Source organism: Eschscholzia californica, unplaced genomic scaffold (genome assembly GCF_041429995.1).
Source record: "Eschscholzia californica isolate CP2 unplaced genomic scaffold, dmEscCali1.0.p SCAF_4, whole genome shotgun sequence".
Classification (NCBI taxonomy): Eukaryota; Viridiplantae; Streptophyta; class Magnoliopsida; order Ranunculales; family Papaveraceae; genus Eschscholzia; species Eschscholzia californica.
In genome coordinates this window covers 20719322-20744115 of record NW_028238461.1, presented here as the reverse complement: position 1 = coordinate 20744115, position 24794 = coordinate 20719322, and the positions used below count along the sequence as shown (strand labels likewise).

At 34.7% G+C, this 24794-nt stretch overlaps 1 protein-coding gene and 2 long non-coding RNA genes across 4 annotated transcripts; 1 reads left to right on the top strand and 2 right to left on the bottom strand.

Annotated features, from left to right (window-relative positions):
• Positions 1 to 319: 319 nt before the first annotated feature.
• On the bottom strand, positions 320 to 7141 carry LOC147543564 (protein FIP1-like). 2 transcript variants are annotated; one of them, XM_086637436.1, is made up of 14 exons: positions 6948 to 7141; positions 6414 to 6505; positions 6231 to 6335; positions 6048 to 6097; positions 5033 to 5099; positions 3855 to 3927; positions 3488 to 3543; positions 2610 to 2706; positions 2257 to 2341; positions 1874 to 1936; positions 1718 to 1777; positions 1075 to 1167; positions 946 to 1008; positions 320 to 821 (listed from the first exon to the last, which is right to left on the bottom strand). In XM_086637436.1, the coding sequence occupies exons 1-14, from the start codon at positions 7004 to 7006 to the stop codon at positions 714 to 716; spliced, it is 1071 nt and encodes a 356-aa protein (XP_086493562.1). In that variant the 5' UTR covers positions 7007 to 7141; the 3' UTR covers positions 320 to 713. The 2 variants fall into 2 exon arrangements, with proteins under 2 accessions (XP_086493562.1, XP_086493563.1); XM_086637437.1 differs by having other exon boundaries at positions 6231 to 6311; positions 6396 to 6505; positions 6948 to 7050.
• Positions 7142 to 10374: 3233 nt separating this feature from the next.
• On the top strand, positions 10375 to 13910 carry LOC147543563 (uncharacterized). Its single transcript, XR_015224084.1, has 4 exons — positions 10375 to 11369; positions 11453 to 11511; positions 12554 to 12619; positions 13685 to 13910. It is a non-coding gene; the product is annotated as an uncharacterized LOC147543563 (long non-coding RNA).
• A 4393-nt stretch (positions 13911 to 18303) lies between these two features.
• LOC147543562 (uncharacterized) lies at positions 18304 to 22247 on the bottom strand. The gene is made up of 5 exons (XR_015223719.1): positions 21566 to 22247; positions 21308 to 21339; positions 20685 to 20750; positions 19541 to 19599; positions 18304 to 18741 (listed from the first exon to the last, which is right to left on the bottom strand). It is a non-coding gene; the product is annotated as an uncharacterized LOC147543562 (long non-coding RNA).
• Between the last annotated feature and the right edge of the window lie 2547 nt (positions 22248 to 24794).

Genomic DNA, 24794 nt, shown 5'->3' with positions numbered 1-24794 from the left:
TATCAATATTTTTCGATGTAGGAAACTAAGCTCTGGCACTAGTATAGGTGGTCTTAGGCCTCCTATTATTTCCACCTAAGAATCTCTCAAGACATTCTTTAGTCCCCTGTAAATTTTGCCAATATTACTTGATTTCTGTTGAGCTGGCCAAGTAAAATTTGAAAACTCAAAATAAGCATGGTAAAGTAGTCATAGCCATGCATTTTATATATATAAAAAGATAAAAGATTTCTTTAGTTTATTACTCTTTACATCTAATGTTCAAGGTCACATGCCCTAGGAAAACCACCCAATTATATCAGATTACAAAATAAAATAATTTTTTTTTTACCACAACCCAAGTTTGGATTTTATTATAGTATCCAATTTTCTGCAGTCCTGTCTACTAGATTGATGTGTTCAAAGATGTAGAAAAAAAAAATACTTCTATAAGCACAAATGCCATTGTTTATCAAATTAGACTATTGATACCATGATCCTACTTTTGGTTCTCACAGTTCTGTATAGGGGATTTGATTGATGTGTCCCCAGATCGACAGAAAGATGGCACTACCAGAATTGCAAAATCTTACCCGATTTTCATATTACCAACGGTGTAAGTTCTAATGCGGTACACCTATATTTTGCCTCGAGGATTATGCCTCGATGCGCATCTTATTCGCCATTTTGAACAATGATAACTGGCAACACTTTGGTCCAAAACATACCAGTGATTAAGTTTCTTGTTGAGTCTTGCCATCTGTTGGTTGATTTTTCAGCTTCAGTATCTTCCTTTGCAGTCCCAAATTCGACATTCGTTCGGACTCCAATGACCGTTCGAGCTTTAAGTATTTCCATGATTACATTAGTTTCGAATTTAATAAGGCATCCATTGAAAATTTGAAAAGGAAAACAGTTGAACTATTAAATCACGTTAATGCAGTAAAGTTCATTGAGAAGTAGTACCTTTGCTGCTCGAGTACTCCATTCTCCTAATATAGCTCTGAGTCTCTCATTTTCTTCAACATACTGTTACACGTTTTAACGTAAAGATTAACAACTTGATTGGTGTACTACCCAAACTGAATAAGTTACCTGATTATTAGTTGTCTGAATGTGGTTGACATCAGAGTCTCTTTGTGTAATCAAATTACGAGCAAGTCGTAATTCTGATTGCACCTGATTCATCTGCAATGTTTAAAAGTTATAAACCGTCAGAGAGGTTGAACCAGGAAGTTTTATAGACGGAAGCTGGTTTACATTGACTATTCTAATGAATCTATTGACTCGGATGGGTTAATAACTTAATATAAAGCCAAAATTGAACCAATAAGCCTCTGGAATCAGCCAGATCTAGCCTACTAACGGGTCGTGCACCTGATGGTAGTTTTTGTCGAGAGATGGATACCACAGAAGGAAATTGTGTGACATTTGGAAGTTCACAATGATGCACATTAGCATGTCAATTATTTAATTGTTTCCCTCTTAGATACCTTCTCATGGATTTCACATTCACAGAACAAAAAACCCTATGGAACTCTTTAAGGCTTCAAGAGAAGCTAAAAAGGATATTGCGGTATCGTGAAGACACAAAAATGTATTGTCGTATACTCGTATCGGGATATTTCATACTTACGAGCTATGCGGATTTTGTCTTTTGGATTTTCTCTTTTCTTGTTGCCCAAAATAAATGCTTGAAAAAAGAAGATTGCCGAAGAAGTACGTTTATGAGCATTACCTCAGCAGATAGGGTTCGTAATTCTTGATCTCGAGCTGCTAACAGATGGGCGAGATCAACCTGTAGGAAAAGGAAAGAAGAGGCACCATTTTACCAATCAATAGAATTTTGTAATCTTATATATCTGAAGGGAAGCTTACATCATCAGATAATTACCTGTGGTGTACTTCCGTCATCAGAGCGTTCATATTTGCTCAAGCACTCTTGCAAGCGAAGAATCTGCGTGTAGAGCCATAGACGAAGTGAATTGCATTAGTAATGGTTAATCAAGTTAATCCTAGTAAACATGGATACTCTTTAATAGGTTTTGCTGCGTCGGATTTGCATCCAGAACTTGGATAGTCGCAGTCATTTCCGAGACATTGTATGAACATTCCTTCAGGTCGGGTACTATTGCAAAAAACTCTTCTTTTCAAATATATCTGTGGCCAGTTCCTAGTGGCCAGCACCAGGTAGAATCGTAACGGGTCAGCTAGATGGAGATTATGATAAGCAGTGCTGCATCATCAATATAGATACTCAGTTTGAACCAGGGATACCTCTTCACTCAAATAATGAATATTCTCCCGTTGATATTGCAATAATGCCATTTGCTGATCTGAAAGACGACCACCTTCATGATACCTGTTTAATGTGATATACCTTAGCATAGCATCAAGCATGATCAATAGAAAAAGTACCACAAGTATGACATGTTCTTCAAAGCATTTAGAGTTTCAAATATAATTTTACAAAATTTGAGATCGCTTTCGAATGTAGATTCCGAGGACATAGGCGGAAAATTAAAATATTAATATTAGGACAAAAATTCCTCTATCCAAACTCCAAAATCCAAATTGAAGATAGAGACAACATAAGATAAAGATAAATATAATAATCTTAGATCATCTACCTCAAATCTTCCAGACTACTTGATGGTTGTAGTGCTGAGTATAAAGAATTCAAAACATCTGGCTGAGAGTTCAAAGAGTTGTATTGGTGGACAGAACCTGCAATTTGGATGGCCGATGGTGGACAGAAAATAGTGCGGCGTGGTACATACTACATCGTTAGTCAGGAGAAAATCAAATACACAAATTTAAATTATGTTTATGACCTCTACATCCATCAGCACTCCATTAACTTCGAGACATGGGTGACTTTTTTTTATTGTTATTTCTAATTACGGTCTCTGAGTTTGGTTTATGTGAATAAGCTAGAATTTCTTCCGATTATTTTGTTTTGGAGTTTAAATGGTCAGATGTTTTCCTCAAACTTTTCAATTTAATTTATTAGCTTAATACTCTTGAAAATCTGATTCTACCAAGCTGTAAAAGCATTTAAACCAGATTAAGTAGACAAGTCGTAAATATACATGAATCAAATTCATATGCCTCAAAAAGGAAAAAAAAACTTAGTTCACGACACTTGTTCATTTTCTTGAGACAACTATAAGAATCTAACTGATGATCAGATTTTACATATGCATAATGAATTATAACTATATAACAAAAAAAGTAGAAGACGACAGAACTTTAATGAGACTTCCAAGGGGATGCATATTCTTTCCCTATGTCTACCCATAAATAACTGCTACAGGTCAATGTATCAAAACTTAGATATATCAGAAAACACGATTAATTTTAGTTGTCTTGGTACAGTAAATTATGAGAAGCTAACGATCATTACAGAAAAAAGAAGAAACTCGGTTGAACCACCTAAAGATTAGTTTAGAATCATCAATAGGCATCAAGCGACTCCACAAGTGATCCTTTAAATATTTAAACTCACCAATATAGAGACCCATTGAAGAACCAGCACAGAGGGCTTCGACGAAAACAATTATCCTGCATATTGAAGGATAATGAGTTGCTGAACTGATTCACTTTCATATGGACAACAAAGAAATATATGCAGAAAAAACTTTAGCACAATGATGAAGCTCTAGTCAATATCTGCCTAAGCTTGGGAGTTGAATAAAAAATAAATTTGAATGTGAAAAATCTGCATTGGGATGTCACGGATGTGTAAGTTGTTAAGAGAAGTGTTCACATTTATGTCTAAAGATGCTTCATATACGTTGGAAATGACTGCATACAAATATAAAACAATCTTGTATAGTTTAGGCATTCGAACTAAAAAATAAAATATAACTTACCTCAGAAATGTGGAAAGAGAAAGAATTTGAAACTCAGGTTGCCAAACCATGACAAGTAGCATAAGAGCAGTCCCTAATCCACATAGGCAAACAAAAAATACACGCCAACCATTGAACCACACGAAAAAATCATTTTCATAAAAAAAATGTATATACTTTCAAGTTAAATATAAAAAAGGTAAGTACAAGAATGTAAAGGAACACAAAAATGTCAGAGGAATAATTCCAAAATTAAGAAATTAATATTTAAGTACAAACTGTTGAACCTCTCAAGTGATACTAGTATGTGTTACGGAGGTAAGGAAATTGATGTCAGATGACTCAGATCCAAAAAGAAGATGGTATACAGTTAATACTAACATCAAAATCATATAAGAAAACTGTTCCCAATGTAAATTAGGCTATTCTTAACTGTAATCACAACACCCATAAAAACCTTTACTATTGCAAGAAGTAGTGTTCTATTGAGAAAATTGAATATCCATAGAACAGAAGGATCATGGTGGCAAATCCCCAGTAGACTCGTCTAGTTTACAGGACCACTGCATGACAAGTGGCGTTCACAAACATTATATATTTCTTGGTTAAAAGTTATCCTCAAGACATTGGTTGATAATAGCTACTCCATATCAAATCATAACAGACCTGGCACACAACTAAGAGGACAGTGTGACATGCAGGCTGTGAACATCTAGGATCCAAAGAATGTCCGAAAGATCTGACTCTCTAGGACAGGGTGTAATGATGTTAGTGGTAATATATCCGGATACTTAAGTATATACATTACAGTTTTAGGCTCCATTTTTTATCTCGCAAATATGAGGGGTCCCCACCTATGCTTTGACGGTGTCTAATTAAGTGGTACCAATCAATTGCTTGTAGGTAGCTAGCATGAAAATGGTGTTGGCATTTGTAGTTGTGACTTGTGAACATGTTTACAAATTTTGACACCCTTAGTTGCAAAACTCAATGGACTCACCACAAATTGGTTCATAAATTAACAAGTAAAGAGGCAACACCAAATCCTAATTTTAAGCATAACTTGGAAATGGTATTACAAAAAATAACCAACTACAACAGAGGACTAAAGTTTGATAATAGCTCCAACTATATCAAAAGAAGCAGATACAAAAATATATTAATGTTTCCATCACATGACCAGGTTTGTGTACACGCACCATATGTGACAGTGTAAAAAGGAAGATGGATAATGTGCTTTAATTTTTGGCTGAAAACATAGTAACCCTGCAAAATCAAGTGGGGCACATATCATGCTTTATATACTGATGTCAATTCGACCATCACTGAAAAACTCAAAGAAGTAGATTAAGGAGCAAGACCGGGATCACATGTTTACACCAAATATAACAAACTTCAATTGTACACACTACAGTACACTGGGGCTGCACTGAGGGTTAACAGAGAATTTCATGACGACGCCGCAACAAGGTGAATTTGCAGAGAGTATAGAATATAAGGCTACTAGTAAGTGCAACTAGTTAGTAGTAAAAAATGACATAATCAAACCTCCAGCCAAGCCAGCATGGATGAGACTGATTATATATAAGATGAGAATGATCTACAAGTAAGTTGGAAAACTAAATATCGACTTAATCCAAAGCATTTAAATCTATTCATTTAAGAAACTTACGGAAATGATAAACCATAACCCAAATTTTCTATTTGAACGTTCTACTGCTAATAGTGCCTCACAGGAAGCTTCTCTACTAGGAAAAGAACATGCATGCACCGCGTGTACACAGATTGTGGTCTACTGTTTTAACTCTGCTACCTAAGTTTTTCTGTGAAGTCCAGAAGGACAAAGGATATGAAGGAATAAAACCTTTGGAGCCGGCACCACAAACGCGCGAGTGGCTCCAAAAAGGACCCTAAACTACGGGGCTATCCAGTACAGTTATGCATCCAGTTTGTGCTAGAGCAACGGAAACTAATCGTAGCTCCTTGAATTGGGTTGCCAGGTATGCTACCGAAGTTGGAAATTGATCATAAATTTCCACAGAACTATATTTTTTTTTAGAACAGAAACATTTCTCGTTTCTAAATTCCATATTCATAGAGATATTTGAAATATTACATAAGTTTAATACTTCATCCAACAAATTGAGTTTCAATCAAATGCTATATTTTTTACACAATCATACCTTTCAACAAGTTAGCAAGTACAAGTCTTACCTGCAAGCGTATCTTCTGAACTTCACAAACCAGATATTGTTGAAAGATTCCTGAAATCATAATTTAAAATGTTATCCGATATTGTCCAACAAAACTACGCGATCAAGAAGCATAGACATTTTCATGGTAGTCAATTCAAACAAAGAGCAGAAAGAGGAATGAAAGCGAATGCCGAACGTAAACCTGTTATTATCAAAAGAGCGATATTGCAACTGCAAAGCAATGACGGAACTAGACTCTCTATTCGAACAAATATCAACGGAGCTGCTACAGCAACAACAGCATAACCTGCCTAAAAATCGAAAAACTGTGAGCGCTATAAACTATTTAATCAAAATCTTAACTTACCCGAAAACTTATGAGTACTTGCCAATACGAAACAGTATAAAATACTCCCAACAATCCTTGTAGGCTTTCGATGACCATAAAGAGGAGCTTCATGTAGTGTATCCACAAACCTATAGAATCAATTTCACTAATTAGCAAGAAGAGCAAAATCAAAATAAAAAAAATCAACGTAAATCTCGAAAAGTTATAATTTGAAGTGCTGAAAACAGTGAATACTACTCAAAATGTGCATTCAGTTGAGAACCACTTCAAATTCGATAAGGAACATAATAAACTTAACCTAAACGAACTTCTAGTATATGAATCTTCAAGTTAATCACTCAAGTACCTAGGATTATTTTATTGATCGCGTAATGGAATGTTAAGAGTGACGATTCAGTTTAAACAGATAGATCGAAACAAATTCAACTATAATTGTAGATTAAGAGTGACGATTTTGGGCATAATCAGATAGAATTGTCCGAAATAATCAATTGATGAATCGAATGGTTGAATATATAAAAAAGAATGTTAAGAAAAAGAACAAAAAAGGAAGAGACGAGAACTTCTTACATGTTGTTTTCTTCAAATGAAATGGAAGAAGAAGAAGAAGATCGTCTGTCATAAGACATCTCTTGAGATTGTTTTAGTTCTTGATCGGAAATGTTCTCTCTCTCTCTCCTCTTGATGAGGATTGTTGTTTTTCAAATGATTTTGTGCGGCAAGGAGCGCCTCAACCACACCACCATTTGAATAACTGTTCTTATAACTCTCTCTCTCTCTCTCAAGGCTATTTGGGTTACAACTAAGGAATGTTTTAATTTAAAGGCACCAGCTTCCAAGTAATAGAAAATGGATATTATGGATTGGAGGTAAAATATAGTGCAGGTCCAAATGGACAGAAAAAGGTCAATTCTTTTTTTTCTTCTGTTCATCCCGAAATGCCCTTGACAGTACAGAAAGAAAACTTCCATTTTTCTGATAGAAGTACATCTTTCCATTTATTGCACTAAGTTTCCTCCCCGTCCTACGGACGAGGAAGATCCCTCTTGGCTAACGCCTTTGAGGAGGAGAAAATAAATTTAAATTACAACATAAATTACATTAACAAAAAAGATTTGATAAAAAGAATTTGGGAGATTTAATTTTGAGTAAAATTAGGAAGATATGGGAGAGTGGGTTAGTTATTTAACATCTTTCCAAGAAGGAAATCTTCTTCAATAGATTTTCTTCCATATATGTAACTTCCATCTCTTTTTCTCTATATTTTCTTCAATTCTCTCTCTCTCTAAAAATTGACTGATCTTCTTCCTTTAGTGTTCATGACGAAATCGATGAAACAAAAATTATGACATCTGAAAGATTCTTTTTTACATGGAGTTATTTCCTTGAACAGTTCTAGAGTTTTTTAATTTTTAACAGATTTGGATTTTTTTCTTGCAAAAAATCTGGAAGTTCGAACGCTTCAAGATGAAATAATTTGGTTGCAAGTCTCTATGTATGAGGATGATGATGATATTGGAAAGAATTGTGTATGTTTTTTTGTACGATGTCGATGGCGATGATCAATAAAGAGGGATTGCTTTGTAATTCATTAGATTACGTAGTTTACACGACAAATTGTCCTATATTGTTATAGATTGGGGCTGTTGTTAAAGCGAATGAAATGTGGCCCAACGTTTATGTTTCATGGCCTAGTTTCCCTTTGTTATGTTATGGGCACCCAACTTGATTCCTCGTTAAAACTTCTTGTGGGGGTCTCTAAAATTGGTCGCCCAAACCGAAGGTTTGCTCGTTTTGAGCCAAGGTCGGCCCTAAGTCAATCTTCGGAACAAATGTGATGGGTGTTGCAGTATTTTCACCATCCCATCGTTGTGCTAGCCTCAAATCACTCACGAGGGTGTCCTAAGTCAGGAATAAGCTTAGTGAGAGCCGAAACCTTTTGAATTGCCCCGTAGAGCCATCGCCAAGAACAAAACTTCATACATGAGGTTTAAACTTGTTTGAAGTGTCTAAAGCGAGGACAATATCGATAATTGCTAAGACTTAACACGACGTAAGTCATCCCATACTTTTTGAAGTGTCATGGCAAAACATGTTTGACACAAAGTCAGGTACACTCGAAAAGTGTCCATGTATCTTAACTACCACAGTTGGTGGACATCCTGAGTCTGAAAAACAAGTTTACCCAGATCAGATTCTCCTACATTCTAAGAGAGGGCAACTCAGAGGCGGATGCATTAGCTAAATGAGAAAGGAAAAATCAGCATAGGTTGTGGCATTCTATCACGGCTCTGAATCAAGATGTGGTGTAGTGGTGTGCTGGTCTTTTTTCAAAAAAAAAAAACTACCACAGTTTGTAAAATATAAAAAAAAAATCAATTTTTTGAAAAATATAACATTCTTTAATTATTTGAAGCAGGGCGAACATTCCACAAAAAAAAAAAATGTTGCAGGAACACGTGCCCTGAATTAGCTATGGTTGCCTTAATCCAAAATGTCAAGCGCTTTCAACATACAATAATCTGGATCTTTTGCCTAACTTAAAACTTTTTTTGTTTTTTCTAATGTTGGTAGCAGACAATAAGTTCACGTATCTTTCTCTCTCTTGAGGAAGTTTGATAGAATAAAATAGATGGTATAGGTATATTAATTAAATTAACTAAGATACGTGCTTATATATACATGTCTATGTTCTTCCTTACCAACAAAAACAAGAAATTGAATTATGATGACTCATATTCCTTCCACATTGTCATAGGCTTCTTTTTCTTATACTTAATGCTTAACTTTAATACCAAAAACATTATTTTTCTTTTCCAAATTTAATAATCCGAAAAGCTTGTCGACCCTCTAATTAATATATACATTCTATTAGATTATTATAAATTAATTAAACCGGGCTACTAAGTACATTTGAGTTGATATAATGATATGTTTAGTATAAAAGTTAAAAGGTTGGTAAATTTCCATTTTAGTGAACTAGGTAAGGGTTGTTGAAGTGTGATTCAGATTTCATCCTATTAATTTGACCTACTAATTTGTATCATTAAAGAGTTGGAAATTTGGATGGCAAGAAAAGGCTTCATTTAAGTAATTATTTGGTCAAATTAATTAATAAACTATATAGAAGATATTTTCAACCGAAAAAGCAACAAAAAGAAAATTAAAGCATAAAAACGAAAAAAAAAATCTTTTGGCAAAACACTGAATGCCAAATATCCCTATGATGATGTAATACAAATATAACTTATAATATACTGATACTATATTAATATCTCAGTGCATATGAGATAATTCTTTGTACAATTTTATTCCAATTAAAGAAATATGTTGAGTGTATTTCTTTATACAAATGTTACTCCCTCCGTCTCAAATTAAGAGACCCAGACCTAAATTTCAACAATTTTTTCACATATGTTTTCTTCCACGTATACCCTCATTTTATGCTTAGATTAGTGAGATTCTTCTTTTTGGTTAAATTCAAATTAAATTTCTTTACCAAAAATAAGTGGAAGAAATTTGGATTTTATTTAATGCTCAAATTATTTTCGGTAAAGAAGAAATGGGTCTTTTATTTTGAGACAAATCAAAAGGAAAAGTGGGTCTCTTAATTTGAGACGGAGGGAGTATAATTTTTAGGACCTAATATATATAAATATATATATATTTTTGAGAAATAGACTACGATCTACGTTAGTCGTTACAAGGCATTGATACATCATGAAGATGTGATAAGCACGATTTCTGCCTAAGTTCAACTATAAATAAAAGAGGTATAAAGTCCAACAACATGAAAGAGGACTAAAGGCCGACAAATGTATTACATTATTTACACCTTTAATAACACAAGATTCAGGGACAAAACTGACTTAGATCCAACTCTCTGCTTCCCTCGAGACAAAGTTGAGCTCAAGGTGTCAAGCTGACTTGTGCAAACATCCTCACTCCGTTTTATGATTCAATGCGGGCGAGGGAGCAGAGCTACTCGTTTTATTGATGATGTTGAAGTATCGAAGACAGACGAGTATGAGAAGGTTAAGTGTGGTGGGTAATTGCCAGTACAGAAGTTTACAACGATTGACGACAACAAACTATTAAGGAACTTTACAAGATACATGTATATATCGGCTCATTTGGGAAGGATGCTATATGTGGTCAACTTGTTTGATATGTATGGACTAGTGGTAAAATTTATGAGCCTAAGTCACTCGAGCAGGTGATTCTCATATGAAGGCATTGCCAGGAGTAGCTACCCTAGGCGAACCGGAAATATGAGAAATGCCATCGGGTAATGAAGAAGCTACTGATTGAACCACTTAAGAAGTATTTTGACCACATGGTATGACCATGATTTCAGCAAAGACCACAAATTGGGTTTGTAGATTGATCCGAACATTCAGATGCATGAAGAATGTAAGAGTGGTGAACGATATGATTTTATCTGAGTAAGGTCATAAGTAACAAGAACAAGAGGAATTCTTATAGAATCAATTTATGGGTCAGAACTTCATCATTATAGTGGGAAACGATGAAGACGAGTTGTAGTATGATTTGGTTAAAAAGCGATGAAAGGAAAACAAGTTGATTCGAGAGATGCATTGAGATAAAGTGTGAGTCGATCAAAATTTCGAGGACGAAATTTCTTTAAGGGGGGAGGATTGTAACATCCCGTGTTTTAAAAGGTTGGTTTAGGGACTATTTGACATTTAGGTCAAGTCGAAAGAGGGACCAAATCAGCAAAGAGGACAATTTAGGGGGTATTTTGCAATCGGGACAAAAACAGGGACCTAACTGTAAATCCGTGGGAATGGATAAGAGAAGAAAAATCAGACCTTTTATCCCTCTTTTGCTCGACAGAAATTGAGGGTTAGGGTTTGGGTGAAAGAAAATTTGATTTCTATGGAGATTTCAAGTTGATTTCAAGGGGAAATCTGATTTTTTGTTGAATTCAACTTCAATGAGTTGATTCAAGCTAGGGTTTGTGGAATTTTGGTAAGTAAAATCCTATTTCTCTCTCTAGACAGAATTTTAGCTTTGTTTGATTTTAATGGAGTCTTGTTGCTTCGAATTTGTAGAAGTTTGTGAAGGATTGATCAAGGGAAAGCTATCCTAACTAGAATTCAATCGAATCAAGGTAAGAAATCAACCAATTCGATGATTTAATGTCAAAATTCTTAATTCTAGGGTTTAAGGTTTATGGAATTTGGGATTTTGACGATTCATGTTGTTTTAGGGTTTATCTGGTTGAGAATTATACAATTTTGATATAAAAGAAACTTTAGAGAGATTATGTGATATAGGTTATCGATCGAACGACAACTCGAGGGACTGAAATTAGCCTGCTGTTCGAGCCTTTCTGGGCTTTATATGTTACTTGGATGGACTTTCCCGAAACACGAAAGTCGTAGATTAGGATGTTAGCTTTCCAGAATGGTAAGGTACAAGTCTTTTCGATAATGGACGAAGAAGTTATGACTGTTTTACCGAGCAGCGCGCAGTTTACCAAACATGAAAACTGCTTACTGTTTTTAGTAGTTATCTAATCATAGATGTTTCAAATGTTATTTGAGTCTTCTCCATTATTGTAGCTTGTCTCAATACGATTCCAGAAAGGTATAGTACGAGTTTATTGGAGTTCGAATGAGGGAAATATGAGCAATTTAATACGCAGCGTACGATCAGTGAAACTAATGCGTTGTTGCGTATGTTTTGTGATTTTCGGAGATGTCCTAATTGAAATTAGAGGATACCTCTTTAGAGGAAAACTTCAGAAATGATATAAGCTTTCCAAAGATATAAAATTGGGTTGAAACGAAATAACTACGAGACAATTATGATTGTTTTACCGAACAGTGCGCTGTTGAGAAAATTCAGTTTTGTTCTTGTATGAATTTTGCAAATTTCGAAGATGACTAACTTGGAATTTGGCCGAGACCTTTAGTAACTAAATGTTAAGGATATAAGTAAGTTTCCAACACTATTTCATCGACTTGAATTGGACATGGCTATGAAGTTAGACGATGGATCGATATTCGGTTATAGTTGAAGTCTTCGTGAGTTAGCGGTTTTGCTATTGTTTTAAAGATTCCATCGTTTTCTTTTAATTATTGTTTTTGTCGTATGAAGGTTCTTATCGAAGAACCTAGTGTTTATCTCTTTTATTTATGGATTGGTAGAGGGGGGAGCCGGAGCTTATCGTTGACGATGATGCTACGGTTTCGGCGGAGCAGAAGTACCGCCAGGTAGGGGTTCTGAATCCTTTATCCAGCATGGTTTTGTAGATAATGAATATGCTAGATTATACAGTTATATATGCGCCATTATAACTAGAGTTTAGGTAGCATGAAACTCAAATTTATGCGATGAACTGAAATATGCTGGAATGGTTTTGCTGTGATATGAGAAATGTTTTCGAACTGATTTTACGATAATTGTGAACTACTGGGATTTTCTTGTATGTACCTGACTGCGGATTATGTCAACCTACGGGCACGTAGCCATTGAGGGTAGGATGACATGTGGACACGGTTGTGACCCGTGTGAGACCGGTGAGGTGGGCGACACTAGTCATGAGACCTGTGGGAGTAGAGTGCTTCACTTGCTGGCCATTGGTGCTCGTGCCTCCAGTTCGAGGCTCAGGGACGTACTCCTGACCGCTCGTCTGGGAGGTGACATTGATTGGGAATCCCTCTGCTTTGTGTGTGATATGGCTATTGGTTGTTCCACTTCCGTGTTTGATAAGATAATGAATCGAATATGAATATTGGTTTTGATAAATGAATGAAACTGATTTTAAAAGATTGCATTAGATGCATGACAGGGTACCGAAGAGAATGAGGTTCAGGTCCTTCCATGGGTATTGGGGGACGGCTCTCTTATTCGAACTCGGTGATCAAAAACGTATTTAGATACTTAAGGTATATATGTATCATGAGGTAAACTCTTCAATGATTGCGGAGTCCCTTAGTGGGAGAGGGGCTTACCGGCTAGGGGTAAGTCTCTTTCTCGAGGAGACGTAGTGCATTAGCTAGTGCCATAAATGGGCTGGTACTATCTAACGCACTCTAGGTTCTCCTGAGGTACTCTCCTCTTATTGGGAGCGCACCATGGGTGGGCAGCTAATCACTGCTATTGCTTGCTAGATTAAGGAAAATGGTTTTGTATATAGTATATACTGTAACTGGTTTGATAACTCGTTTGTCATGATGTTTACAACTTATTAAATGAACCTTTGAAAACGTGATGGGTTTTGGATTGGTCTTCTACCAGAATAACTCGTGTCGGTGAGTATTCTGACCCCCTACCAGTTGTTAGTGTGCAGGTGTTATCTTTTTGTTCGGCGTGGCGAGTTTTGGTTCGTAGAAGACTCTTTTACGTTGAAGTCTTCGGGTGTGTGTCGCGTTGGTTGTTGACGATGCTTTTTGTTCTTTTCCACTAATTTGTATATATTCTTACTCACGGACAAACATATATGTAAATATTTAACACTCAGAGTTGTATATAGTGCGTATGAAGGTTTATGAGGCTTTGATAGTTTTTTTTTGTGGTTCGGGTTTCAACCCGAAGTTATGTGAGTTTGTTAGCTTCCGCTTTATAGTTTATTTTTGTATATGCGAATGTATGGTTTGCATGACAGGTTTTACAAGTGCGACCGGTTCGATTTACAGAGGAGACTCTGCCGGATTTTTCGTCTCGTCTGTGAGTTGCCGGGGCGTGGTCGTGTCTATTTTGGGACACGGGGAGTCACAACTCAGCAGTGACACATAGTACCTAGGTTGACCCGTTGACTTACTTCTTGATTGGTCAAAGTTGACTAGCATTTGACTCACTGGTTTCGACCACGAGAGAAACAAAATTTCGTGAAATTGTATATCAAATCATCATTAGAAAGATGGTCGACATTATAATAGAAATGGAGAAACAAAATTGTCTCTGAAAAAATCCACATGAGCAATTATGTGATCGGTTTTGCACCTCCGACATTACAAATCTGCATTTTCTATATGATGATACGAGAATACAAATATAGTTTTGTTAATTACATGTCGTGAACAATGTTGGGAAAAATCCGTCGAGTTGACGCAGCGGAAATATAAGTTTTCTCCCTTTGTGTTAGTTACGAGGATAATATAGAAGAATAGTGGAAGCAATAAACAAAGAACTGAAAGTAAATAAGACAACGATTTTAACGTGGAAAACCTCCTCAATATGAGAAGTAAAAACCACGGGACTAGTAGTCCAACCAAATCAACTATAATAAGCAATTGAGTTACAGACTACGCCATCTTTGTTCCAAAGAACAAAACTCGAGACTCAGACTCCAAAAGGAATCAATCTCAAACACGAAGAAACCCTCACAAGAAAGAACAAAACAACCCAGAAACATGCAGTCCAAAACGACCCTAAAAATTTACTAGGATTCCGACCACCAAATACCTATCACACCGTTCAAATACTAGATGAATAAGTCAGAAATACCTCTGCGAAATTTCAGCTTAATTAGAAAAAATTAGGGTTATTTCCCTAATGGCCCCCTACTTTGTGACCAGCTTCCCCCCTGGCCCCCTACTTTACGAGAAATACCCATATGGCCCCCTATTTCCGTTAACTTTAACTTTCCGTCACTCTCTCTCCTCCATCTCTTTTTCTCTCTCTGCCATGTTACGCCACATCATCTGTTACGCCACTTCATCACCTTCTCCGGCAAGGTCGACGGCCGGCCAAATTTCCGGCCGGCGACCTTCAAACTAAAAAAAAAAATTTTTTTTTTTTTGTTTGGCCGGCGACCTTGCCGGAGAAGGTGATGAAGTGGCGTAACAGATGATGTGGCGTAACATGGCAGAGAGAGAAAAAGAGATGGAGGAGAGAGAGTGACGGAAAGTTAAAGTTAACGGAAATAGGGGGCCATATGGGTATTTCTCGTAAAGTAGGGGGCCAGGAGGGAAGCTGGTCACAAAGTAGGGGGCCATTAGGGAAATAACCCAAAAAATTACAACGTCAGATTTTTTAAACAACAAAGACTGCGCATGCTAAAAAGTTTAGCCCCGCTCTTCTTGGCAACCTCTCTTTTCTCTCCCTCTTCTCTTGTGCGTTTCTAATTGTGTTGCTTACTTTTATTAAGATTAAGAAAGTATTTATAGACTCCCCCTTAACTCTAATTCCATTGACCTTAGTCATTGATCCTAAGAAACTCGATTTGGATCCGGATTCAGTTTACTAAACCCAACCCAACTAAGTTTCCCCACTAGGAGGAAAAATCCATCAAACAACCCTACTAAAACTACATAGTTCGCATATTGTGGACTATTTGCTTCACATAAATGGAGCCAAAATTGATTGGTACACCCTACTTTCTTTATTGGTGCACTGCTTTCTAAGAATTGCTCAAATATGAGCTATCATATGTGTCTCTCATAAGTGGATTGCATACAAACCAATTTTGAGTAGGATTTTTGAGTTTAAGGTCTAAAAATAGAGGGGGGGGGGGGGGGGGTAATGAGTCATATATCCACTCCTAAACTAATAAATAAAATAAAACCAAAATAAATCGAAAATGTAAAATAAGTCCAAAAATTAACTATTGGGTGGGCCCTATGCATCAATCCTTTAATTATCTCCCATTTTTGCCTTTTCATAAATATTTTTTAACCATTGGTAAACCAAAGGTTTATACTTGTTAAGTTAATAACTCTTTCCATATATTTTATGAAAGAATATTTATTTTGGATTTTTAATACCAATCTTTATTTTCATACACTCCATAAATATTTAACCAAATCAGTGGATATTTAACAAAAACGAGTTGCCCTCTCAAAAAACGAGTTTCTTCTATGTAACTCTATATTCTTTGAATTCAAGAAAGTATATTATTTCTAAATCCGTTGTATTTGATTAAAGTAACCTACCAAATCAATGGATATTTACCTAAAACGAGATGCTCAATCCCAAAAACGTATTTCTCTATTTGTAACTCTTTGTTCTTTGAACTTCAAGAAAGTATGAAGTTGTGATTTGTGTTTTATCTCTACCTCGATCTAATTAGACATCTACAAATTTGTTTGTGAGGTATGTCCAACTTAAATTGATCGTAAATCTCTATTACTACAATCTTCTTAAAAAAATTATTTATTCTAACAAAAAACTTATATGTAACATTTTTTATCACTTTTTGGTAAACAGTGAATGTTGAAATCTCTATCAATTCAATATTTTTATCATAAAAAAGTTTTATAAAGTGAATTGTGTTTGCTACATTTTCTGTATTCTACTACCATTTTTTACATTCTATTAGCATCTGTTATAAATTTGTTACAATAAGTTAAAAAGCAATTACTATTTTGTTAGCATCTTACTGATTCTAATAACATTTTCTACATTCTATTAGCATCTGTTGAATGTATTTATTGCAGTAGGTTAAAATGCAAATACTATTTTTCTAGCATCCTATTGATTCTACTAGCATATTCTACATTCTATTAGTATCTGTTGAATGAATTTGTTACAATAGGTTAACAAATACTTTTTAGTAATTAAAATATATAAGGTGAGATTGTTTTTGTTACATTTTCCGTATTCTACTAGTATTTTATCGATTCTAGTGACATCTATTATGAATTAGTTACAGTAGCTTTTGTATGAGGTATGCTCATTTTCTACCCACTCTGTCAATCTCATTGATCTCACATGTAGTTACGGTAGGTGGTCGATAGATGGTATCCCTTGTCAACATGCCACGTTGTGCATCAAGAATTATGATGGTGTTACGACAAGTTTTATTGATCATTTTCATCAAACAAGCGTTCGTCAACACTTATCAATATTATGTCTACCCAATACCAAATTATGATGAGCCAATGGAGTACAGCGATGAAACAAGAACACTACCTCCGTTAACAAAGAGAAAACCGGGAAGACCAAAGACAGTAAGAAGAAAGAGCTCAGGAAACATACCAAAAAAAATGAGGATTTGCGGTGGGTGCAAAAAACCGGCTTATCACAATAGTGCCTCATGCACGGCAGCTAAATAATAACTAACTTAAATTTTGATTATGCAGGTTTACTTATTCTGCTAGAAACATAAATATTCTACTTATGTCTTTTATATGTTTAGAGAATTTGATTAAAGTTACCAGATTATCGCATTTAAACAAGAGGATTTTCCTATTTCCTATTAAATTTTATCAATGGTTACGATATTATCGTAGTTATACTCATATGTATTTGGATCAATGTTTCAGTTGGTATTATGATTTGGCTAGAGTAAGTTACAAAATATCGAAAAACTGAAAAAATGCTGGTAGCGTTGGAGAAATTTTGTCAACATCTTACTGGTATCTTTATACCCATTGGACCATGCTAGAAAAGTTTGTTTGATGTTTCTAGCAATTTAGCAATTTTCAATACAATCAAAGCAGGTTGGTTTTAACCTTTGTTATATTTTAATCAAAATGTCCAGATTTTTGATATATTTTTGTACGAACTATTTGTTTCCTTAGTTATATATCTTATCAATGGATTCAGAATTAAGTGTTTGAGTTCATCATGCCTTTGCCCTACCATGTATTATAATTGTATAGTTTCAGTAATGTCCAAGAAATTTGAGTAACATCTTTATCGTATCTATAAACCTGTTGAACGACGTCTAAAATATAATATAACGAGGGTGTAACCCGTGCCCATAGGGCACGGACAGTATTTTCAAACGTTATGTGAGATGTGTATTTTTCTCTTTCAGATTGATGGTATAAACTGACAACAAAAATAAATAAAAAGTAGTCAGGTTCTATTACGTCTAACAAAAAAAATAGAATACTGTAATGGTTATAGTCAATACAACAATTAACTCAAAACGTTAGAAAAATCTGGATTTCAATTTACACAATTCGGTTTTAGAAATCCACATAATCACAAAAACTGAGTACCACAAAATACACTCTAATGGAAATTCAAATTGAAATCTACATTTCAAAATAATCTGAAACAAATTAGAATACACAACCCTTTTGAATCTAGTTTGTCACTTCTACAACCACAACTGTACGATCTTCTGGAAGAGGTCCTTGTGACAAATAAACATTACAAATTAGAATACAGGACCCTTTTGAATCTCGTTTGGCGCTTCCACAACCACAACTGTATGATCTTCTGGAAGAGGTTCTTGTAACAAATCTTTTGTGATTCCTTCCGTAACCATAGTCGTACAATCTTCACTCTTGTAGATATACTTGTGAAGATATTTAATTGTTGAACTTCGCTCAGACGGATTATGAACCCCTATGAGTATTGTAGGAGGTTCTTTCTGTAATAAATCCATTCAATAATCCCTCGAACAAACCCTAAGTTGAGTTGATGAGTAAAAGAGAACCTAATCACAAACACAAAAATGAGTAATCGATCACAAATTCAGTAAGCCTAGAGTTTAAATATATAAATAAAGGGTTCAAACAATAAGAATCTAATCTTGAACTCGGCTAAATGCAAGTTTGAATCAGTAAAACATAGAAATTTGAATAATTTCAAACGACAAAATCAACAAATAGTAAGCTTAGGTAACACAAATTTCTTCAAAGAATATAACCCAGCAAGATGCAAGCTTCAATATATAGATTTCTCCTAAGTTTTACTGAAGTCTAAGTGCCAAAATGATAATAGAACAACAAAATAATGACTTAAATCATATTGAATCCTAACAGGCCAAAAATTCAGTAACAATGTTACAAAAAGAAGTGATAAAACCAACAAAATCACATTAACATTGACAGACAAAAAATTTCACCAAAACTGTAAAGAGAAAGAGGGAAAAATTTAGCAAACTATATAAAGAGAGAAGTGACGACATTAGAGATGTGAAAATGTCTGTAAAAAAATAAGAAACTTAACTACACTAATTCTACTTTCCACATTAAGTGAATGCGAATCTATCTAATAAGTTCAACCATTTTTATACCTAAGCTCAAGCATATTATGCAATTCGATTCGCATTGAGTGAATGTGAATCTATCTAATAAGAAGTAAAGAAAAAACATTAAGAAATATCTACTCCAACCATTATAAATACCAAGTTTCGTAGACCAAACTTCATTAACCAAGTCTCGACACTTGATTAACAATTATGAAGAGGGGAATATATACAATCAGTGATCAAAGCCGAAGAAATTACTAACCCGTAGCAGACTAATCTGACGAACAACACCTATAGAAGATCGCTCGAAGTTAGAAGAACCTGTAAATTAACAAAAAAAAAATTAACATGGTGACATAATAACGAAGGGCATACAAACTATAATAAGCCAAAATATCCAGCTATAATACGGCAAAACATTTTAGCAACCAAAATCACACAGTTCAGATTAACATGGTGAGATAGACAAAACATCAACTAAACACAGACAAATGAAAGAAAATGAAGTAGAAGGAACAAATGAAACAATCAAATATGAACTAAAAGATGACGTATATCTCGGTTCGGAGGCCTTAAACCGAAACCTTATGTTGAGAGAGAAAGAAAGAGGTTCTGTTTAGAAGCTCTTAATCAAAGACTTTATGTGTATGTGTGGGAGAAAGAGATACGGTTGTGAGCGACAGAGAGGAACAAAGACCCATGGGTGGTGAGAGGAAGCCCAAACTCAATTTTTTGTAAGAGTGTGCATGAGAGAGGGTTAGGATGCTCACACCCGGTCTAATCCAAACCCATGCTTCACCGAGGGCTGGAACACATGCCCGGGCTGGGCTACTTCGCGAAGCTTGTGAGTCTATTTAGGGGCTGACATGTTCAACCTACACTTAATTATCAGTCCAACGGGCAGGTCAGACTACTTAAAGATACCGGGCACAATGAATCTTACAGTCACATGCCTCATTTGAAAAATACTGAAATCAATGACAATCATAAACATTGCAGAATAAGGAGACTATAAGTAACAGAACTATGAATCAAGGTAAACTCTCACCTCAGTAAGTTCTAGCATTCGGCATAATTAGTATTGCAAATTGTTGCTTCAGGTACTCTGTGTGGCTTGTATTATCTTAAGAGTAAAGAAAAAAGGATTTTTCCTTTCCCCCTCATACCCATATAAATCGTTACTCCGTTAGATCACTCGAGATAAACTTAGGAGCCCATATTGGACCATGGGAAGATGGGGAAACATACGTAGTTTCCAATCTCTCAACTATAAATTTCAAATGCTTTATAAATTTTTTAATATGTAGTTTCAAGTCTTTCAGCTATATCAAAAAAAGGATAACGTAATAAGTTCAATTGGGCATATTATCAAACAGTAAGTGTGTGTCAAATATTTGAGTTATTACCAGTAATATTAGCAGCGAAACCAATTCGAACGATTTTTTTCAACGACTTCTTCCATTGCAACCAACCTATTAAAAAATCAAGAAATTCCCAATCAGGGGTATCCAATTCATAATCAACTTAACAACCTAAATCGAATGGTAAAGAATTTCATTCGGAGCTAATCCCGAAGCATAAAGAATTTTTTTAATAGAACTAAATTGCGGACATGTTAATGCACCAAACTAAATGCTTATGGTCAAATAAATTTTGAGAAAAATTGAACTGCAACACAATACAAAATATCAACCTAATTAGATAATCAGAGCACCTAAAAACTTATAAATATCAAGTTGCCAACCAACTTAATACTTATTGAGAACTGCAATCAGAAAATCAGACACACAATAAAAACCGTTAAGCTTAAACCACATAGATTTCTTCAAATAAGAAAATCAGGAAGATGAGAGCTAAACTGTAAAGATTTCTCCAAAGTTATACTGACTCTAAGAGCCAAGATAATAGTTCAACACCAAATTAATGACTTAAATCATATTGAAGCCTAAGAGGCCAAGAATCCAGTAACAATGTAGAGGTGAAAAGACAATAAAATCAAACAAACTGTATAGAGTGTCAAGATATTTACCTAAGAGAGTTGCAATGAAGAACGAAGTAACACTGTATGGAAAAAAAGAGGTTTTAGATTAGAAGACCCATATAAGAAGTAAAACTAACATAGCAAGTTAACCTAAATGTTAACCTTGAAGCTTCAATGTTTACATAACCTAAACCCAAACTATTATCAAATATCATGAAAACTAACATTGCAAGTTACCCTAAAGGCCTAAACAAACAAATTTAATCTCGATTTTGCATAACACAAACAATTTTTAAGAAGAAGCACCTGAACGGCTACCCGTAAAATCCTACAGTCAGATCCAGAGACTTGAAACCTGAGAGAGATTGTGTGTGAGAGAGATAGAGAGATACCTGCAAGTGGACAAATTGATGTGAGATGAGAAGATGAGAGAGCATGAGATGGGAAGGAAACTCGAATCAATTTTTCATGTAAGAGTGTGTGTGTTTGCGAGAGAGGCGAACATCAATTTTCATGTGAATGTGTGTGTGCGAGAGAGGCGAACTTGAGTAACAAAGAGAAAGAGGTTATTGTTTACAACAAAATAAAAATCACCACTAATAAGTAGTAACCAACCAAAAAGTTCTATAGACACAATATCAACTAAATACAGAAAAAATGGAAGAAAATGAAGTAGAAAAAAACATATGGAAGATGTTGAGAAAGATGACAAAAGTTGTTCACGGTAAAAACTCAAACTCAAGGGGCAAAATTAAATTTGTGTTCAGAAGTGTATTGGCGAAACCTAGAAATTTGACAGTTAAATTAAGTTCTCCTAAGTTTGACTACCCCGAAAAAACCAAAATGGTGGCAAAACCTAGATAACCTTCTAGTTCTAGATAACATATCAAATCATTGGACAAAATTACAAAATAGCGGGTACTCCATAGATAAGAAACCTAGACATAAACCCCAATAACATAAATCAGGTTGAAAACCTAAATAACATCTCAATCTAGATAACATATCAAATCATTTGAATCAACACCCATAACACATAACATAAATCAGATTAGACAGTTATTTAAGAAATCTTCAAAACCCTAGATTTAACATCAAATTATATGAACCCTAATTTAACTATCTCATTCCCAGAAACCCTAGATTTAACATCAAATCTTGAAAGAATGTTAACTATCTCATTCCCAGAAACCCTAATTTAAAAAATCATCAAATTATATGAACCCTAATTTCAGAACTTATAAATTTAAACCCCTAAATCGAAGTCCTCAATCAAACCCCTAATATCAAAACTTACAAATTTCAACATCAATCACCTGTATGAACCGAGAGAGATAGAGAGAATGGTTCTGTGTCTGAGCGAGAGAGGGACGTCAAGAAACAGAAATAGAGAGAGAGAGCAGATAAAGAGAAAAAGATAGAGAGAGAGAGAGAGGTACCTGTGAGAAGAGATGAGCGGGAAGGAGTTTTAGAGATTTTTCAAAAAAGAAGAAAGAGATGAGAGAGGGAGTCAGAGAATGTCGCGAGAAAGATTGGAAGAAGAGTGGACGGGAAGATGAGGGACGCAGGAGTTGTTTGGGAGGGTATCTTTGAAAGATGCTCTTTGCTTTCTTCACTTCCGTTGGATGAGAAGTAATTAGATCTGGGCCTTCCAATTCTAAAAAACTCATCCTCAACCACTTGATATAAATTGGTGAGGATAAATCCTAACCGTTGGGAGGAGGGAAAAAGATACCCTCCTCCCTTATTATATAGATTGTGGTATTATAGAACATTGATAAATAATCCCATAACTGCTCAAGATGTTATTCAAACTTAAAACATAAACATGTTTGCTACGTTTTATCACATAGCCCGTTACAAAATACAAGTTAAAGTAATTAAACATTTTTTTCTCCATATATCCTTCGATTCATTCAGCAACAACCAAGTTAGTTCACCCCTCTTCCTTTGCGCTAGTTTTGTTCAATCATCTTTTGGCATCTCGTTAGGAAAATGTTTATAGTTCGACCCGATATAAAGTTCTTCCATGTGCAAAATCACATACAACCCACAATCAGGCCTGTCAAAGTTCAAACAACCAACCAATTCAACATCTTTGGGTTGTAACCATTTATGCGTTTCCACAAGAAACTAAAAAATGCTAGTCAAACAAGTCATTTTTCTTATGAAACCAGTTTTGAACAGTAACCATTTCAAGATTCTATGATAAACTTCAAAAATGCTAGACAAAAAAATGACATTGTTTTTACAATCCAATTTATTCTCTCATTTTTTTCCCCACATTACACCATGTAATGTTCTATGGTTGTCAAAAAATCAGGTTTGACAGGTAACCATTGATAAAATTTTATAAGAAACTTAATAATGCTAGACAAAATATTAAGTTTTTATTGAAAGTAACTATATTCTGGATCTAACACTATGCTTGAAAGTCTACAATACAAAACCCTAAATTAGATAGAACCCTAAATTGTCGATCTAAAATAAAAAATTTAAGCAGAAGATGTAGTAGTAGTAGTAACTACAAATTATAAAGAGGTCAAGCTTCATATGTCATTTCTTCAAAGAAATTACACAACAACAGAGACAAGGTAACCATACAAATTTTTTGTTGCATGCAAAAAAGAAACATACTCTTCACTTTGAACTGATTTAGGGTTTTGAAAATAACTTCCATTAAACCACTTCGAAACAACTAAACCCTAGAAATTTCTTATTAGCTAATCAATTTCAGAAAAATAAATCATAGTTAAAGTTGTAAAAATCAAAACCTAATTCGTTTTGTGTTGTAGAAATCAATCTAAATCATAAACAAAGTTGAAGGAACAACAAAAATGATGAAAACCAAAATAAGTTACTCTTTACTGTTGATGATGATGAACGAAACCAACAACGGATTCTCCCTCTCTCCTACTCGATGCTCCCTCTCTCTGTTAGGTTTATTTTGGACGTGTTTAAGATAAGAGTTTCCCTCTCTCTCTCTCTTCGATTTGATATTTGAGGAAAATGCAACTTTTTTTTTTTGGTTATTTTTTTGAAACAGAAAAGACTACTTTTTTTGTTATGCTAAACGAAAAAGGCAAATTTTTCCGGGGAAAGAAAGATTGTTTTTGAAGAAATAATTTAATGAATCTCTATATATTATGGTATCTTTTATTTTGGGTTGTTTTTTTTTTTAACTTAGGATAGGTTAGGCAGTAAAATAGAATAAGAGGATAGACATGTAATTTACTTTGAGTGGATTTATTTTCTATTTCAGATTATCTTTGGTCTCTAGACTCGTTGATCATGCAACTTTGGACTTAAATCCCATCCCTTATATATGATTTATGATTAAAATAAAAATTAAATTGACCCCTGTTTCGTGACAAACTATAAATTTGATTCTTATATTTGTGTAAGTGTTTTGAAATAGCTCCTAAGATATACTCTAGATCAATTATTTTAACTTGGTCACTATTTAGTCTTTTCCTCCGTCTGAAGATTACGGATCCACTATATGCCGCAATCTTCATAAACATAAAAGTTTTTT

What these genes read in the sequence shown, in the direction of transcription:
- LOC147543564 (XM_086637436.1), bottom strand. Translation starts at nt 7,006, where the DNA reads ATGTCTTATGACAGACGATCTTCTTCTTCTTCTTCCATTTCATTTGAA. An exon ending in TCATTTGAAGAAAACAACAT is followed by an intron (nt 6,506 to 6,947) that starts GTAAGAAGTTCT and finishes TTGATTCTATAG; the next exon opens with GTTTGTGGATACACTACATG. An exon ending in ATGACGGAAGTACACCACAG is followed by an intron (nt 1,778 to 1,873) that starts GTAATTATCTGA and finishes CTTTTCCTACAG; the next exon opens with GTTGATCTCGCCCATCTGTT.